The sequence below is a fragment of the Ruditapes philippinarum genome, unplaced genomic scaffold, assembly GCF_026571515.1.
Source record: "Ruditapes philippinarum isolate M1 unplaced genomic scaffold, ASM2657151v2 ctg2748_1_1_1_1, whole genome shotgun sequence".
Taxonomy (NCBI): domain Eukaryota; kingdom Metazoa; phylum Mollusca; class Bivalvia; order Venerida; family Veneridae; genus Ruditapes; species Ruditapes philippinarum.
In genome coordinates, this window is record NW_026852112.1 from 3,055 (window position 1) to 23,904 (window position 20,850).

Here is a 20,850-nt window from a genome sequence, read left to right on the forward strand (position 1 = left end):
AGGTGCCCTTCCGTGGATTATTTCCGGCACAAATGGGTACCTGAGTAGAACCATGGTTGTTCTGTAAGCTACATGTAGCTGGATAGCTTCTTCACATGAAATAATTCAAATGGTCTTTCGGGATTCGATCTCACAGCCGTGAGGGGCAAGTGGTTTGAAGTCAACAACCTTAACCACTTGGCCACAGATACCCCAGTTCTAGAAAGTAACATCTTAATAATATCTTATAGATTAGTCTTCAACTAAAAGTATTTTTGGAGTAAAGAAGATGATTTGTTTTTGCAGGAGATGACAAAAATTAAGACAGAAACTTCCTCAGGTCAAAGTCAAGCAGTTAATGAGCAAACCAAGTTAGGTGAGTAAATATTTGTTTTGATGGTGTACATACAAGTGTATGATATTGCCATTTATATAAATAAAAACCAGCTGAATGTAATTGTTACTTTATCATTTTAGAAATTAGAATGATATAATTATATACTCCGGATCATACAATATTATTGTCCCCTACCGGTTTACCGGAGGGGACTTTAGGTTTACCCTCCGTCCGTCTGTCTGTCTGTCCGCATGTCTGTCTGTCCGTCTGTCTGTCTGTCAGTCCGTCCGTCCACAAAACTGGATCCCGCGATAACTTGAAAAGAACTAAAAATATTTTTATGAAACTTGATATATGGATAGATGGCAGTATGGAGATTATGCACGTCTTTTTCTTTTCTTCCTATGTTGAAAATTCTGGTTGCTATGGCAACAAATAGGCTTAAAATATGGCAAATTTCACACGTAAACTGGATCCAGTGATAACGCAAAAAGTACTGGAAATATTTTTATGAAACTTGAAATCTGGGTAGATGGCAGTCTGGAGATTATGCACGTCTTTTTCTTTTCTTCCTATGTTGAAAATTCTGGTTGCTATGGCAACAAATAGACTGAAAATATGGCAAATTTTACACATAAACTGGATCCTGTGTTAACGCAAAAAGTAATAGAAATATTTTTATGAAACTTGTAATATGGGTAGATGGCAGTCTGGAGATTATGCATGTCTTTTTCTTTTCTTCCTATGTTGAAAATTCTGGTTGCTATGGCAACACATAGACTGAAAATATGGCAAATTTTACACATACACTGAAAAAGTACTGGAAATATTTTTATGAAACTTGACATATGGGTAGATGGCAGTCTTGAGATTATGCATGTCTTATCTGTTCTCCCTATTTTGAAAAAATATTGGTTGCGTTGGCAACAAATAGGCTTAAAACATGGCAAATATGACATTATTTGTGATTAGTCAAAAAGAGCTGAAATTTTTTTATGAAATTGCATCTTTAATTCAAGAGTTATCTCCTCTTTAAGAATTTTGCTGTTAAAAATGTTATATTTTGGTAACAGGGAATTGTTTCAAATATTAACTTTAGAGTGTCCGTCTGTCTGTCTGTTCATAAAAACTGTTTCCTGTGATCACTTTTAAAGAACTTTTCCAACAAATTTTCTTAAAATATAGAAAAATTGAAACATTAGTGAATGGCCAATGGCCCTTCAGAATGTTGATGGGGTTCTAACCGGTAGGGGACTTATGGATTGCTTGCAATACTATGATAATTGCTTGTTTTTATTCATGTTTTAGATAGCTCTATCTTAGTTCATTTTTCAAAAAAAAAGAATTGAAGCATGTACCTTCAAGTCTACCTCTTTGAACTATCTGGTGCACTCTCTGCCTTTAGAATTTATGTAAGAAAGGTTTGGCTGTAAGGAAACCACAAGAACTACGATTCATTTGAAATACTACAATCATACTGTCAAACACTAAATTACTTAAATGTCTACTATATAACTGAAGTATTGATAAACAGTATGATTTACAAAAAACAAATATACTTTATTATACCCCCAAAAACGAAGTTTGGGGGGGTATATAGGAGTCACCGGTGGTCGGTCGGTTGGTTGGTTGGTCGGTCCAGATGTCCGTTGCATTTTCCTTGTCCGGAGCATATCTTGAAGACTAATGATTGGAATTCAATATAACTACATACAATGGTCAAGCACATTGAGAGGAAGTGCAGTGCACAAGAACCATAACTCTATCTTGACTAATTACAGAGTTATTGCCCTTTGTTACTTTTCCTTGTCCGGGGCATAACTTGAAAACTACTGGTTGGAATTCAAAACAAATTCATACAATTGTCAAACACAATAAGGGGAAGTGCAGTGCACAAGAACCATAACTCTATCTAAAGTAATTACAGAGTTATTGCCCTTTGTTGCTTTTCCATTGCTTTTTTTTTGTCCGTTGCATTTTCCTTGTTAAATTTATAATATTATTAAATTTATGAAATTACAATGTAACATTTGATTATATCCTACCATATAATGTGGTTGGTGCTATACTGGAATCACTTTGCGGCATCATTAGGTCAGTCATTCCGTCTGTTTGTTTCCATCGGGTCAATATCCCCTTGTAGGACAAATGCCAAACATCAAACTTTTTTTTCTTTTCTCTGTATATTCTATACCCCCTGTGTGATTTTCCTTAAATTTGCCTCAACAAGGCAGTATGCATAACCAATGTCTGTGTTTGGTTTGCTCAAGGTCAATGTCATCTATGGAGGTCAAAGGCTAAATCAGGTATGTTATATAGAATATGAAAAGGCTAAATCAGGTATGCTTCATATAATATTATAAGGCTAAAATAGGTAAAATTTGCCCTAATTGTGATAATTTTAACATATAATTTTACATTTAATTTATTCTTTTACAAAACAGCACTTACTACAAAATCATCATTTCAATGTCAGAGAACTCTCCAGTTTGTGAGGGAATCTTGTAATGTTAAGATAATTTGTAAGTTTTGCTGACTTTATTGACTGCTCAATAAATTTCAGGTTGTCGTACTCAATTGATAGAACATTATCGCAGTGATGTACTTAAAGTATCAGCAATACCTTTACAACCAGATGAGGAAAATTATAACTTCAGTGACATTTATATAAGACCCACTTTAACAAAAAAGATAGAAAAGAACAGAGGGGAGTCTGAGGAAAAAGAAATAAAGACCATGTCAGAGATTTTCACCAAGAACGGGGAACCACAGAAATTTATTTATGTTATTGGAGATGCAGGGTCTGGTAAGAGTAGTTTCTGTAAATATTTGATCAACTGTTGGTGTATGGCACACAGTGATGGACCCAATACAGATGATGAGTTTGAAGGAGTCAAGGAAATGAAGAAATTTGATTTCATGTTTTATATTTCTCTTAGACATAATGTAAAGATCCGAAGTATTCAAGAAATGCTTGAAATGAGATATGATAAGATAAAAAATTTAAGTAACATTCTTGAAAATGATTCTGAAAAGATAATTATTTTGCTTGATGGTTTAGATGAATGGTCTTTTGACAGTGAGACTAGGAATGAGTTCCAGGCAGGCCTACCTGAACGTGACTTTACAAAGAAATACACCATTGTTACTACATCACGGCCATGGAAAATTCACAGTTTGAGAGTAAGTAATAGAGAGATTCATCAATTATTGAAATTAAAAGGGTTTGATAAAACACATGAAAAAGAAATGATTAAGAAAACAATAACAGCATTGAACGAATCATTAGATCCTAATGTGTGTGAACAAAAGCTTAATGTACAGTCTCTGGTTGGCCTGAAACAGGTACCAATTATGCTGCAACAATTGGTTTGTTTATGGTGTGATGGTAAACTCGATAAAACCTCAAGGTGTGCTATTTATACTGGTATGTTAGAACTTTATTTCACCTGGAATATCAATAAAACTTTAGGAAATAATACAGAATGTATGGAAAGTTCTCAGAATGTTGAACTCCCTCAGTATTTAACAGATGTAGAGATATGTAGATTAAATAGTCATCTTATATATGGTGTGTCACGCTTGGCTTATGAGACATTGTTCAATTATCCAAAGGATAAGTCCTTAACATTTGACAAATCTGTGTTTGATGATTTGAAAATATCACAAGATGTGCGACAAACATGTCTGAAACTGGGGATTTTGACAGAAGATAAATGTCCTTCTTTTTCTGTATCCAAACCTAAAAGCTCATTGTTCTCTTTCATTCACAAATCAATGCAAGAATTTCTGGCTGCAGTGAATATTGGTATAAATTTCAATGCAAAAATGTGTTCATCAGATAGTACAGGAAATGTTGAATTAGTCAAAAAGTTTATTTGTGAGGTTTTTCGGAATTGTTCAACAGTCAATGACATATTAGAGCAGTCAAATGTAATTATTATGCTATATGGTCTAGAATCTAGATTAGCAACTCATGTTTCAAAATACATATATGATACTGCATCGAAAGACTCTTGTGTTCAGGAATACAGGAGAACAATAAATAGTGACTTTTATAGCGATCATGATTGTATTACTGATATTCAAGAGCTTATGTTTGAGTCAATGGAAGAATTCAATGCAACATGTAGAGTAGGAAGTAATCCTGTATTTTATATAGGAGATTTGGTCATTGATATACTGGGTCAGTCTTGTGATATTGTTTGTTCAGGTATTGATCAGCATCAAATTGTTCCTGACACTGTTCTGTCTATTAAGGTAGATTACATCAACACACAAAATATGAAATTTACAAAATATTTACCAATGTTTCGTCGTCTTGAAAAAATTGCAGTAACATATGGCCCTACCTCACATGGATCACAAAGTGATAGAACACAAAGTAATGAACAGAGGATTGATGAGGTAAACAATTGTATTTCTGAGACAATTAAAGTAAATACTTCAACAATAAAATATCTGACTCTTAATGATGTCTTTAACACTGGCAAGTACTATCCAATATATAAAACAGTTGTAAGTTACCTATCTAGTATGATCAATCTTGTAGCAATAAGTATGAGTCGTATAACAATGAGTCATGATTACACTAGTACATTTTGTAATTTTCTTGAGGGAACCAGTCATCTTGAACAAATACATCTTGAGTCTGTTAAATGTGAGTGTGAGAACCAGCATGATGTAAATTTATCAAAACATCAACAACTTCAGTACCTTTATTTGTATGATACTGTTAGTGTGATAGATGCTGATACTACAAACCTTGAAATATTTAGATTTAGTAAATTGAAAGATAGTTATTATGAGAAAATATTTGATATTATTAGAAAATCTAACAAATTAAAAGAACTTAAATTGTATGGAGAATATTTTCAATAAATCTCAATTATATCATACCAACATAACAAAGAGACTTGTCACAGTATTACCATTGTTACACAATCTCAGTGTGCTTGTGTTATGGCATTGTAGGTTAACTGACAATATAATACAGTCACCTTTAGAGATGAAGAGTTTAAAGAACATTAAGCTTGATGAAGTCATAATGAGTTTGACAACATGGCAGAAGTTTGTTGATAGTCTTCCTAGTATTCCTCATACTGTAGATGTGAGTGTATGGGAATGTTATATAACAGGAGATGGTGAGGAGTTTAATGATGATAGGTTAACATGGACATCACTAGGAGGAGAGAAGGGAAATGATGCTAAACAGTATGTAAAAGATAAGGATCAGTTATTTCATGTTAAACGTGATAGTGATTATTGGTTTGAATTTTCAACAAAAAAGTGATATAGTAAACATGTAGTAAACATAAATTAGTGCATGTTAAAAGAGATGATATTTTTTTTTTCATTTTTGACAAAAAAGAAAATGATCTGAATTTTTAACATAGTGAGATAGAATACATGCAGTTAACATAGTGCTTAATCTAAATTATTTCATGATAAAAGACATAATTATTAAAATAAACATTATCAGCAAAAAAAAATAATACTAAAGTTACATATTGATATGTTAAATAATGAATGTAATACAATATGATAAATAACAATCATCAAAAACAGTTCATTAAATATCAATTTCTGATCATTGTAGTAATATTGAAATTGATGAAAGTAATATTCAAATGTGTATTTAAATAAAAAAAATGAAATAAATGCAGTGAAATATAAAGAAAAAATATATTAATCTGGATAAAGGTAAAGGTTATTTTTTTAAAGAGCAGAGATAGTTTGTGAAAAGAAATATGATTTGAAAAAAGTAATGTTCTAATTATAATGCATAAAATAGATTTGAAAATAAACAAGTAAATAAATTAATGAATAAGTAAATTTAATGGAAATATCATAAAACAGATGTTTAATGTAATTTACATGGTCAGAAAAGTTAGAAGAAGTAAAAGATAACATGCAAATACCAGTCATATAAATATGTATGGCAATGGAATGGTATATATAAATACCAGTTATATGATATAAAGGACAAGGGAATCAGGTATATATAAATACCAGTTATATCATAATGTACAAGGGCAGAAGAAGTAAAAGATTAATGTAACTGAATGAATAAATATCTGTTATATGATATATTGGACAATGTAATGGTATAAACAAATACTAGTTGCACAATATATAGGACAAGTGAATGATATATATTGATACCAGTTATATGGTGTATAGGATAATGGAATGTTATAAATAAATACCGGTTATACAATATATAGGACAGGGGTATATATAAATACCAGTTATATGATATATAGGAAAAGTGGATGATATTTATAAATACCAAATATGAATATATATGACAAATGATTGGTATATGTAAATACCAGTTATATGATATATAGGACAAGGGAGTGGTATATATATAAATACCAGTTTTATTTAATCAATACAAGGGAATGTTATAATCTGTTACAAGTTATATGATATATAGGATAAATGAATGGTGTATATAAATACCAGTTAAGTGATAACTATGACAAAGAAATGTTACAAATGTATAAATAAATACCAAATATATGTTATATAAGGAATGGTAAAAGGTTATATGGAATGTAGGACAAGGGAATGGTATATGTAAATACTGGTTATATGATATATAGGACAAGGGAATGGTATATATTATTACCAGTTATATGATATATAGTGTTATGTGATAAAGAAGAATAGTAAATTTTATATGTGTCAGTGAATACTTGTTAGATGATATATAGGAAAAGTAAATGGTATACATAATTGTTTTCATTGAGATCAGGACAATTTACATGTTATGTTTTAGAGATTCCTTCTTGGATTGTTTTATATTGTAGAAATTGTAAAAAAGTGAGAAATGTTTTAATTATGCAAAACGATTTATGTGTACAGATTAATACAGTTAGTAATTTTCAAATTGTATAGTTAAAGGGACTCCACTGAGGATTTTATTATATTAATTGTTTGATATGATAGGATGTCTAATGGGAGTTATGTTGTTGATGTGTCATACTATTTGAAGAAGATATATTACTTTTCTTGTAAATAAATTGTATTCAAAATTTCAGATTATTTGCTCACTTTGTTTTTCCAAAATACTAGTAATCAGTTTAGCTCGGCTATTCAATGAGTAGCTAATGCTATAATAGTACTTACCGCATTGGTGTCAAACTTAGGATACTTTTATTTCCATTTTTGAAATTAGCTCATTCTGCATTATCCATCACTGTGGATAGTCAAGCACACTGTACGTCCTGTCGATAGTGTTTAAATGTTTATAGCTAAAGTTCGTCTGAAAATTACACTTCATTAATATCGATTTTCAATTATTTTATTCCGAGTATATTTCTTTAGTATCATTTTTTCCCTTATTTTTTAACCCGATTAATCAGTTTTGGCTTTTCTATTTTTATTCTTTATTGTTTGGCTTTTTGACCTCAGTGGAGCTCCTTTAAGTGAAGTCTTTGTTGTTTATGTTAGAATGATAATTTTAAACACTAGGCAAGTATAGATATACCTTGCAGTAAATTTAGATGTACTTGTATATACTCTAACTACATAGACAGTATAACATACAATTTATGCACCATAGATGAAAATATGACAGTATAACATAATTTTTAAACAAAACAGGTTATACACCATGGATGTAAATATGATTTCATGATGCTTTCATACATATCCTCAATAGAAATGTACAATTGAGGTAAAAATATACATGGCTGTCAGGTTCTAGTGCTTATTGACTCTTCAACTGGCTTTATTGCCTCTCGTTTACACCTCGGGGATATATACCAGCTCTCAGCTGCCCCTCAGGGGTACTATACAAGTTGTCGGGGTAACTTTGAGATATATGCCAGTTTCCAGCTCCCCTGTGGTAATATATACCAGTTTCTAGCTCCCCTTTGGTAATATACACCAGCTCTGAGCTGCCCTTCAGGGGTACTATACAAGTTTTCGAGGTCACTTCGAGATATATACCAGTTATCTGCCTACCCTTTGGTAATATATATCAGTTTCTAGCTCCCCTTTGGTAATATATACCAGTTCTTAGCTGCCCCTCGGATATATATAAACCAGTTATCTGCCCCTTGGTTGATATGTACCAGTTATTGGCTTCCCTCTTAGGGATATATACCAGTTGTCTGCAATACCTTAGGGATTTATACCAGTTTGCAGCTCCACCTTAGAATATAATGCCTGTTTTCAAATACATCACAGGGATATATACCTGCTTTTGGCTGTCCCTTGGGATATATACCAGTTGTCGGCTACACCTCAGAGATATATACCAGTTCACAGCTCGCCTTTAGAATATATACCTGTTCTCGGCTACACCACAGGGAAATATACCTGTTCTTGACTGCACCTTGGGGGATATATATACGTTCTCGACTAGGGGATGTATTCCAGTTCTCGGCATAAGTCAGTTCTCAGTTGCCCATCAGGGATATATACAAGTCTCAGCTTTACCGGAGGGATATATACCAGCTCTCGGATGCCAATATGCTCTTTCACACAGACAGTCATATTTTATAAGTTTATATACTATCAGATATTTATGTTCATAGATAATTTATGATAGGTTCAATTAATTTTTTAATTAAACAATTTGTCATATTTTAGTACCAAGACATTATAACATTATAGGTATACATAAGTTATATTTCTGCTGATGTTAACATAATTATGATATGTTAGTTTACATTTATTGTAAAACATATGTTACATGAAATAACTAAAAAGATATGTTGTAATATTTTGTCTAAAAATGCATCCTGGGTAATTAAAGCATACTGGTTATGAATACACTTCATTTGTGATGAATGTAGTTCAGCCAAATCTGTACGTATGGGTTCCGACAATGCTAAAATATATATTAAATGTTTTCAGACAGTAAAGATATAACTACATTTTATTATAGGTGTGTTAGTTTTTTATGCTTGCTGATGTTAGTATATACCAAGATTAAGATATGTTATATATAAATATAGTTTACACATGTCTGTTTGTTACATGAAAGTTTGAAACATGAAATTCTGATTGAATGTATCTAGTACATATGTAAACATATTATCACATATATATACATGTTTGTTGTTTAAGTTACATGCTATTGCAATCCTTTTATGAAAATAAGATAACATTATTTTATATAGTGAAAGATTTTGGGACATGTAATCCTACGTACATCTTAAACAGTTATACCTGTTTGATTTAAAGGCCCATTAAGCATTAAAAAATGCAATCACTTTATTTTTTAAAAAGCTTATTTTTTTGTGTCCAAAGAGTTTTTATTGTCCATATACCAGAGCCATCCTTTGTTTCTTTTGCATTTATTCATGTTTGATTTAAAGGCCCATTAAGCTTAGAAAATGCAGTATGTTATTTTTCAAAAGTATATATTTTTTGGTGTCCAAAACATTTTTCATAGGCCATATATCTTAGCCAACTTTTGTTTCTTTTGCATTTTAGCAACTAGTACAATTATGGTGAATAAGTATTATATATGGAAGTCAAATTACATTTTTTTTTTACATTTTGCATCTCTATTAACAAACTCAATTTTTTTTGGCAGGTGATAAGAATAGCACTTGTTCTAAATATATTATTACAACATTATAAAACACATATTGGCCCTTTTACAAAAAAAAAAGCTATTCATTTCTGAGGCGAAATGTGCCTTTAAACTTTAAATGTATATGTCGAGTAAATTCATCTAGTATATAAGTAAACATATAATTACATGAAGATGTTATTAATTGTTAACTAGATATATGAATGTTTATGTTTATTTCATGCTTAGATTTGTTATGTCTTGTGAACATATGCATCAGACATGTTTGTTTGTGACTTGGAATAATGATTTTATAATTCTAGTATATTTGTAAAAATACAATTTACATGTACTCATAACAAATCTATATTGGCCATGTTTATGCTTAAACAATTCTATATGAATTTGAGATAAGTTCATGCTGTAATATTTTATGTCAATTATACATTTTATATATTAACTATGTCTGTTTAGTGAATATTGTATGATTAAATCCATCTAGTACATTTGTAAACCTTAAATTACATGTACTTGATAACACATATATTTTGGCCATGTTTATGCTTAAACAATTCTATATGAAGTTAAGATAAAATCATGCTGTAATATGTCAATTATACATAAACCTATATATTAAACATGACTGTTTAAAACTTGAAATGTTTATGGAAAACAGTATTCAGTATATGTATTATCATGGAAGCTTCATAGAGAGAATTGTTATTATACTGTTTTTGTTATTAATGTAGTATTTGTAAAATAAATCATGTTAGTTTGATTGGTTTTGATAGCATAAATGTGTGACTTTTCTTAATAAAAAAATTGTACAAAATTGATTCGTGTATCATTTGTTTTTCCCGCTCTTACAGCATATATATTGTTAAAAATTTACTTCCCACTATTTCCATATATAGCGAAGACTAAGCTGCCTGTACATCAATAACGTTTGTAAAATATATGCACTGTACTAGGAATGAGACATTGACTGGTGAAAACACGTTTGTAAAATATATGCACTGTACTAGGAACGAGACATTGACTTGGGAAATAACGTTTGTAAAATATATGCACTGTAGACTCGTGAAAAAACTTGTAAGATAAAAGCAATCGAGAAGTCTGCAAAATGCAGTAACACATGATGTATACAAGGTGTTACAGTTATAAGATGTCACATATATGACTTTATACAAATTATTTCAATTTTGTAAATACGTTGTTACTGTATGTGATATGATCCGAGTTTTCTCCTTATAGTATATACAATAAAGCTGAATGTTATTCTATGATCCGGGTGCATTATAAGTAAGCCTGAGAAATCTTGCAGAAATATCAACAAAATTACATGAAAATTTACTCGGTTTGCTGGTATGACTCGATTGTGTTGGGGATTGCGTTCTGTGGATATCGCCTTGCCTTGATCTTTGTTCTCCTTTTCTTGTTATTGAGTCTGTACACGAGGAATGATGATAGAGTACAACATCCCTCACACCCCATAGCACCGGCTTGAGCCGTACTTAATTTTCAACACATAAAGGTGTTGGAATCAATAATCTCGAAGGACAAAAACAAAACAACACTGAAATATTACGGGGCAACGTATAACATCTGCTACGCAGAACTTGACACCTGCTGTTTTGAAGTATAAAAAATCAGCAAAAAGTGTGATCTTTTGGTAGCATTAAATCACAGCACATTTGAAATAGTAAAAAACCTTTACAACCCTTTCGCCTCTTGGCACCGGCTGGAGAAGAACCAAATTGGCAACATTGTTGGAATCATTTGGAATCAAGCTATACCAAGTTGGTATTAAGTTGATATCATCATCACTATATAAGTGAAGATACATGTACCTCTTTAGCCCACTCAAGGATTGGGTTATGGCAATTCCAATTAAATTAAATAACATGTACAAACTGTGTTTATTTTATGATACGACAGAAAAATACCCCTTGTCACATATATAATTATAATATCATTAGGAGAAACACTGAAATAAATTACATTATAGACTGTGCATTTGAGGTTGTAAGGGCGCTAAAAAATCCAAGGAGACTAATACTATATATTAAAATACATATCAAGAATGATTTCCCTTTAACTTGTTCATTTGGTAGACTAATCATGCATTTATATTAATCATTTTGCAAGGATAAATTCCCTTTGATCATCAATCAGATATACATCCATATAAATTAGTATTTTGAAAATGCGGCGGCTCTAACAAACAAGTTTTCTGTTTTCTTACAAATTGATCATATTAATGGATGTAACATTTTAAAAAGGTTACGTATATCAGTATAATAATGAGAATATCAGTATAATAATGAGGATATTAGTATAATTATGAGGATATCAGTTTAATAATGAGGACATCAGTATGATAATGAGGATATCAGAATAATAATGAGGATATCAGAATAGTAATATGGATGTCAGTATTATAATGAGGATATCAGAATAATAATGAGGATATCAGAATAATAATGATGATATCAGAATAGTAATGAGGACATCAGTATGATAATGAAGATATCAGAATAATAATGAGGATATCAGAATAATAATGAGGATGTCAGTATAATAATGAGGATATCAGTTTAATAATGAGGACATCAGTATGATAATGAGGATATCAGAATAATAATTAGGATATCTGTATAATAATGAAAATATCAGTATAATAATGAGATTATCAGTATGATAACATTTATTGATATTTTTTCTTCAAAACATGAAATCTGCGATCAAAATTTCATTGGAGTTTCATATAAAGAAGATAAAGAAATCATATTCAATGGATGTTACATTTTTGTTTTAATCAAGGTGTCCATATTGCAGAGTTGTATTCAATGTGATCTGACATGTGATTTGAAAAGTTGTAACACATTTCTTTATTCGTATAGGTAAAAAATAATAACTTTAAGTCCCTGGCTCCTAATAGTCTTATCAATTTATCTAATAATCTGATTACTAAAGATTACACTCAGGTATTTTAGTATTTCGTAAAAATAGGGCACATTTTACCTTATGTGGAAAGTTTTGCTGTTTTTAAATTAGTCTTTTTTATGGAAGATAGTTTGTCATTTCCTTGACTAGTCACTTCAAAATGTTATCCTGAATTAAAAAAAATATTTTAGTGTCTTCTGTAAAAGTTTATATGTATAGGATATTGCCTCAGGAAAGTCATTTATAAAATATTAAAAAGAAAACTGTTCATATTATATTTCCATTTGGAGCTCCACTTATAACAGTTTGCTGACTTAAGAAAGTTCCGTTTATCTGTACTCTTTGCTGTCGATTTTCTAAATAACTGTTTATCTATCCATACTAGTAGATTTTGCCTCTTACACCTATAAGCTCCAGACCTTACTTAATTAATACCAATAAATAACTGTTTATCCATCCTTACTAGTAGATTTTACCTCTTACACCCTACCTTACTTAATTAATACCAATAAATAACTGTTTGTCCATCCATACTAGTAGATTTTGCCTCTTACACCTATAAACTCTAGACCTTACTTAATTAATACCAATTAATAACTGTTTATCCACCCATACTAGTAGATTTTGCTTCTTACACCAACACGCTCAAGACCTTACTTAATTAATACCAATAAATAACTGTTTATCCATCCATACTAGTAGATTTTGCCTCTTACATCTTTAAGCTCCAGACCTTACTAAATTAATACCAAAGCTCAATTCTGAGATCCATATGTAGTCCCGGAAGTGTAAAAAATTTAATGCATAGCCTCTTATCCCTCAAAATTTCATTTCACGGCGTCTCAACGCCGTGATATTGTGATGGGTAGTTTTCGGTAGCATGGGCAAAAGTCACGTGACAAAATTCCTTTCGATTTCTATAGCCGACATTTTATTGGCTTTTTACGCAATCATTGTACAGACCATTTCCGTGCAAAGTTACATAAAAACATTTTCCTTTCAAATCATATACATTACAGTATTTTTATCAACACGCGAAATATCAGCGTGATATATTTACACAATTTCGCAAATCCTTTCAACAAGTTTGAATACTAAAACCCGGATTTCGAATATCGTTGTGGTCTACATTGACGCCGTACATGTATCCATTCGTTCATTCATTTATATATTTTCAAAATTTTCCTACAAGAAGAAAGTTCACCTGCCAATTAGTATAAGGATAGGTAATGGACTGTTATAAATGATTATCCTATTCTTTTTATATGAACGTTTATCTGTTGCACAGAATGGTTGTTTTTACAAGGTGTACCAGTATCCGGATGTTGAAAGCTATCCGATTTTCTGCAAAACTGCTGTAACATGGCCATCTATTTTTTTTTATGAATACTTCACCATGAATTTGCATGGCTTAATAAAACTGAGCCTGCAACATTTCTTAATTTTGATGTTTGGGGTGTTCTTTTGGGTTTCAGGTTTTCTCTATTTTAAGGGGAAGTAACTCATGTTTACTAAATTATCTGTTCTTTTCTGTCTATCTTAGGTTGAAGTTAGGTATTGCTTACTATTTTTGTTTCATAAATTTACCAGTTGTAAGGTATTAATCAAAAGCATAGAGGCCATGATGAGTGAATATTGATATATATTTTTTACTGGCTTTATATACCTTAGACCAGATTTTTCTAGTTTGTTCAGTTAGCACATATACTATAGGTATTCTGCTAGATGAATATTCTAATCAATATGTGAAATTATTATTTTGTATGTGTTTGTTTGTAAATTGCTCATAAAATAACCTTTGTTAAAATGAAAAGGTACAATATTTAAGCTATACATATGGGTGCTCATTTTAAACACTTGATATATATACAGTTAGTTTTATAATAAAGTCTTATGTGGGACAGTATTTGTTACTGTAAGAGATATGCATTTAATGTTTAGAAACTCACAGTCAACTTAATCTTTATTATATAATTTTTATTGAGATTTTTTTTTTACTTTTATACTATACAATATCATGTACATTACAGTTTTCTTTCTACAAGATTATGAATTCCACCCAAACACCAATGTTAATAGGATGTTATATTTATTTTTAATGGAACCTGAGAATTATTTATGTAATGTTTATACAAGTGTATCATAGTATATGGATATAATGTGTATTTCTGTATTTAAAGACTTACAGTTATGATGGATGAGACTTGCATTTAAATTTATAAATGATAATACATGATCAGTCTACAGGTTAAAGATGTTTATAACCAGTGTTAGCTGGCTAATAATAGTATCTATAACAGAGTTTATATATTATAGTTTTCTTTCTACTAGATTTTGAATTCCATCCATTAGTACCAATGTTAATGTTAGGATTTCATATTTATTTAATAGAAACTGGGAATTATTAATGTTATGTGCATATATGTATATCTTAGTATATTGATATGATGAGATTTATAATATTTCTGAATTTAAAGAGTTACAGTTATGTCATTATTATTAAAGGATTGAGACTTTCATTTAAAGTTATAAATGATAATACATGCATTGATTGAAAATGTCCTGAATCTCAAATGGATCCAGCAATATAATTGATAAAGTCTCAAAACAAATCATATTCTGAATAGTTACATTCTATTTTTTCTAACATGTGCATAGTTTGAAATGGACAGCTTCTGCCTTATCTAATGGAGGGACACCGGTCTCAATCTCCAGGTCTCCTGAGTCAACCCGACAACATACTTTTCATAGAGTAGATTGTTACTTGCCCTTGAATAAATTTGTACACTAAATTTATAGTGGGTGATTTAATGTGCCACATGAAAACCAACAAAGTACAAAAAGTAACCAGGCGCCAGATGAAAACATGAAAATACAATCTACCACGAAGTGGTTCGTTGGTTGCATAATTTTCATGTTTTGTCAAGTGCCCTCAATGATGCAAAATACAAATCAGTCTTCATAAAATTCTTATCATATAAAAAAGGTTAGTTTTTTATCTGTACAAAAAATAGATATTGTACATGAATTAGCACAGTTATGTTCACTTTAAAATTAACCTGTTATAAATAATGGCACAACCAATAACTCTCTAAGCCCTTTTTAGTAAAAATAATTATACAATGGTATATAAATTATTATCTTAATTAAGACTATATGAGTATGTCATGTTTTTTTTTCTTATTTATTAAAGATCCTGTATGTTTTGTGATCGATATTGTTACTGTGTGAATACCACACTTGCAAACAATTATATATGTATATACTTATGCAAATAAAACAATTTTCAAACATCGAAGAATATGTAAAATGTGTACTGCAAATTTTTGTGCACATTATATTTAATCAATAAATTACATGCATACATTTCTTATTGGAAAAATTGACTTAGAATTTATAGAAAGTAAATTTCTAATTACCTCCCTTTATTTTCATGAAATGTTAAATTGGGTAATATCTTTGTAAATAATGCTTATTGTAACTTACAATACTGACAAATCTTAACTTGAGCATCATATTTATGAAATAAAACCATGAAAAAATTGTGTTACAGGATCTTTAATTAAGAATTATTTATCTGTTAATTTGAAAATCTAAATATCTGTCATGGTTTAGAACTGTTCACTATTTAGGGGAGAAAATGTGTAAGTGGCCAGATAGCTCAGTACATTATTCTGTGGGTCACAGGTTTGAGTTATGGTGAAGCTGAAAGTTTTTATCATCCTGTGACTGCATATAACCATGAGTTTAATTCACTATGCTCTGTTAACATCAGAAATTCAAGGACATTAATCAATATAGTGGAGAAATATGTTGTGGTTTAGAACTGTTTCATTATTTAAGAGAAAATGTGTAGCCGGCCAGATAGCTCAGTTGGTCTTCTGAAAGTCATGTGTTCGAGTCATGGTCAGGCAGTTTCAGTCAGGGTTAAAAAGTGGGTTTGAGACTGGCACATGTTTTATTCATTTAATAAAGTGCACTTAATTTGAAATGGACAAAGGCAGTATTGCATGATACTGTTAGATCTACAAAAGCATTTGATACAGTTAATCACACTATACTGCACATGAAGAAGTTCTTTTTCTTCTTCTTAATGGAACTTCAAGCATCTGCCATATGTAATGACATTCTTACATGGTTCAAGTTTTATCTCTGATAGCAGCTGGTTGATGTGGCTGGTACTCCTTCTTCTTCTGCTCTGAGTACCTATGGTGTTCCCCTGATGTTCATTTTAGGTCCTCTTTTATGTCTAAAATATGTCAATGACATGTCTGCAACCCTTAGCAATACTAAGCTTTATTATATGCACAGGTACAAGTATCAGACCTGGGAAGAAAAAATATTATAAGATTTTCTTCCCAGGTTCGATACTCATGCATGTGATTATATGATGATGACAGGTATCCTTGTATCTGGTAAAATAAATCTTAAGATTGGTTAATTGACTATAAATTGTCTTTGCAACTTGGCAAGACAGTGTCTATTCTTTTTGGTTTAAGTTTCAACTTAAACTGGGCCTAGCCTCCAGGTCACATGAAATGGTACAGCTATAAAGTACACATCTTTTGTTAAGTATTTAGGTCAAATTCTTTTGGCGTCGCAAAATTGATGCTTTGCATCAATGCTTTTCTTGTTGTCTTTTTTTAATAATTTCATTTTCTTGCGCAATAAAACATTTTTTCCCTAAAATGAGACTTCGTTTTCCATATGCGTTTCACAGTAAGCATTTACCATACCAGGTTGTACAATAACTTAATTTGGTCTGTAAATCAGTCTTTTACACAAAGTCTTCTGAACTTCATTCAGAATTCATGTCTCATTATTGTGAGCAAAATTCCGAGTTTCCTTAAGCTATAAGCTGGAAAATGTTTAATTACCCCCCGCCGAAAAGGCGGTTGGGGATATAAAATTAGTCTCCGTCCGTCCGCCTGTCCTTCCTTCAGTCTGTCCTTCCGTCCTCATTTTAGTCCGGACCATATCTTAAAAAGTATTTGAGGTATCAACTTGAAACTTCATAGGTGGATATTAAATCATATTTAGGAGAAGTGCAGTGCACAACAATGATGATTCTACCCTATAGTCAGAGCTCCAGATAGCGTGCGTATAAGCGTAAAATACGCATAGAAAATCTAAAATACGCATCACTTTCAAAATTCGTGCGTCACAGTTACGCACAACAAAATGAAAATATGCTCGTATGTCAAAATTTATGCGTAAAAGAATAGAAGTGTAAACATTTGATATGTAGAAAGAAAATGTTTTGAGCATAAAATACAATATATTTCCATTTAATTGCATTGAAAACTAAAAATTCTGTTGTCAACAACGCATGATAAAAACGAAAGTAGCAGGAAATACAGAAGGGAGGTAACTCCCGTAGATCTATCAACCTGTGAAATTATTGATGAAATTTGTGCCAGATAATCATCGTAGGAGTTAACACAGTATTAAGTTAGTTTATGCATCTATTGACATACTCAATATAACCAAAAATATATTTTAGTTTCTTTAACTTTAGTTGTTGGAACAAAATAACATGTTATTCACCTGCAGTTTTGTACTCAATATATTCGTACCCAGTCTACAGTTACGGACAATTTTCTCTCAGACAAATAATTTTTTTTAAGGAAAGATAAAAAAAATCTTGTTTATGTTTGTAATTGTAAAGGTTTTTCTAAAAAAAGAAAATAAACAAACAAACAAACACAACAATAAGTTTAATTTGTTTATAAAAAATGCAAAATGCTTTTTTGACAGATTTTTACCCCTTAAGTTTTTCAGAATTTGCATTTTACCCCTCACTCTAAATTTTGAGGGGTAAAAACCCCTTGGCCAAAAAAATTATCTGGAGCTCTGGCCTATAGTATACATAATTTTTCAGTTATTGCCCTTTGTTATTTTTCAAACTCAATTTTGGTCCAGAGCATAACTCAAAAAGCCTTTAAGATAGATGAGTCTCACTCAGGAGGTGTGCAGTGCAAAAAAGTGATAACCCCTTCATAGTTTTTGAGTAATTGCCCTTTGTAATTTTGCATACTTTATTTTCCACCTGAGTGGAGCATAACTAAAAAAATCTTTGAGATGTCAACATGAACTTCATCAGCGGATTGATCTTATTGAGGAGGAATGTTGTGCGAAAGAATGATAACTGTACTGATTATGATTTTTTAGTTATTGACATTTGTTATTTTTCATACTTTTTGTCCGGAGCATATCTCAAAAAGTGTTAGAGGTAGATCTTACTCAGGAGGTGATAACTCTACCCTTCATACATGTATTTTTTGAGTTATTGCCCTTTGTTATTTTTCATACAAAATTTTCACCTGAGTGGAGCATATCTCAAAAAGTGTTAGAGGTAACACCTTGAAACTTCATAGGTGGATAGACCTCATTGAGGAGGAGTGCTGCACACAAGAGTGATAACTGAGCGTGCATTATTTTTCAGTTATTGCCCTTTGTTATTTTTCATACTACATTTTTGTCCAGAGTATAACTACAAAAGCCTTTGAGATATCAACATGAAACTTCATATATAGATAGATCTCACTCAGGAGGTGTTCAGTGCATAAGGGTGATAACTCTACCCTTCATAATTTTTGAGTTCTTGCCCTTTTTATTTTTCATACTAAATTTTTCACCTGAGTGGAGCATATCTCTAAAAAAGCTTTTGAAATGTCACTATGAAACTTCAAAGGTGGATATATCTTATTAAGGAGGAATGTTGTGCACAAGAATGTTAACTCTACCCTTTATAATTTTTGAGTTATTGACATTTGTTATTCTTCATACTTTTTGTCCGGAGCTTATCTCAAAAGTGTAAGGGGGAATAACTTGAAACTTCATAGGTGGATAGATCTCATTGAGGAGGGTTGCAGCACGCAAGAATGATAACCTACCGTGCATTGTTTTTCAGTTATTGCCCTTTGTTATTTTTCATACTTAATTTTTGTCCCAGAGTATAACTACAAAGGCCTTTGAGATATAACATGAACCATCATAGGTGGATAGATCTTACTCAGGAGGTGATATACCCTTCATATTTTTGAGTTATTGTCCTTTGTTATTTTTCATACTACATTTTTCACCTGAGTGGAGCATATTTCTAAAAAAGCTTGTGAAATGTCAACATGAAACTTCATAGGTGGATAAATCTTATTAAGGAGGAATGTTGTGCACAAAAATGATAACTTTACCCATTATAATTTTTGAGTTATAGCCCTCTGTAATGATAACTTTACCCATTATAATTTTTGAGTTATAGCCCTCTGTTATTAGTCCCCTACCGGTTTACCGGAGGGGACTTTAGGTTAACCCTCCGTCCGTCTGTCCGTCCGTCCGTCCGTCTGTCTGTCTGTCAGTCCGTCAGTCCGTCCACAAAACTGGATCCCGCGATAACTTGAAAAGTACTGAAAATATTTTTATGAAACTTGGTATATGGATAAATAGCAGTATGGAGATTATGCACGTCTTTTTCTTTTCTTCCAATGTTGAAAATTCTGGTTGCTATGGCAACAAGTAGGCTGAAAATATGGCAAATTTTACACATAAACTTGATCCAATGATAACTCAAAAAGTACTGGAAATATTTTTATGAAACTTGCCATATGGATAGATGGCAGTCTTGGAATTATGCACGTCTTTTTATTTTCTTCCTATGTTGAAAATTCTGGGTGCTATGGCAACAAATAGGCTGAAAATATGGCAAATTTTACACATAAACTGGATCCAGTGATAAAGCAAAAAGTACTGAAAATATTTTTATGAAAATTGACATATGGGTAGATGGCAGTCTTGAGATTATGTACGTCTTTTCTTTTCTTCCTATGTTGAAAATTCTGGTTGCTATGGCAACACATAGACTGAAAATATGGCAAATTTTACACATAAACTGAATCCAGTGATAACTCAAAAAGAACTGGAAATATTTTTATGAAACTTGACATATGGGTAGATAGCAGTGTTGAGATTATGCTTGTCTTTTCTGTTCTTCCTATTTTGAAAAAATATCAGTTGCCTTGGCAACAAATAGGCTTAAAACATGGCAAATATA

The 20,850-nt window shown here is 31.2% G+C and overlaps 1 protein-coding gene across 4 annotated transcripts; it reads left to right on the forward strand.

The window, feature by feature from the left end:
• Window positions 1-253: 253 nt before the first annotated feature.
• LOC132749530 (uncharacterized) lies at window positions 254-7,692 on the forward strand. 4 transcript variants are annotated; one of them, XR_009628431.1, is made up of 3 exons: window positions 519-2,656; window positions 2,880-6,268; window positions 6,315-6,563. XR_009628431.1 is itself a non-coding variant. In XM_060739345.1 (2 exons), the coding sequence occupies exons 1-2, from the start codon at window positions 289-291 to the stop codon at window positions 5,195-5,197; spliced, it is 2,385 nt and encodes a 794-aa protein (XP_060595328.1). In that variant the 5' UTR covers window positions 254-288; the 3' UTR covers window positions 5,198-7,692. The 4 variants fall into 4 exon arrangements, 3 of the variants coding, with proteins under 3 accessions (XP_060595328.1, XP_060595316.1, XP_060595335.1); XM_060739345.1 differs by lacking the exon at window positions 519-2,656 and adding an exon at window positions 254-355 and having other exon boundaries at window positions 2,880-7,692; XM_060739333.1 differs by having other exon boundaries at window positions 2,880-7,692.
• The last annotated feature ends 13,158 nt before the right edge of the window (window positions 7,693-20,850 follow it).

Bases quoted from the DNA above. Each gene is read 5' to 3' on its own strand.
- LOC132749530 (XM_060739333.1), top strand. From the start codon at position 2,563: ATGTCTGTGTTTGGTTTGCTCAAGGTCAATGTCATCTATGGAGGTCAA. The intron at 2,657-2,879 runs GTATGCTTCATA...AATAAATTTCAG, and splicing joins ATATGAAAAGGCTAAATCAG to GTTGTCGTACTCAATTGATA.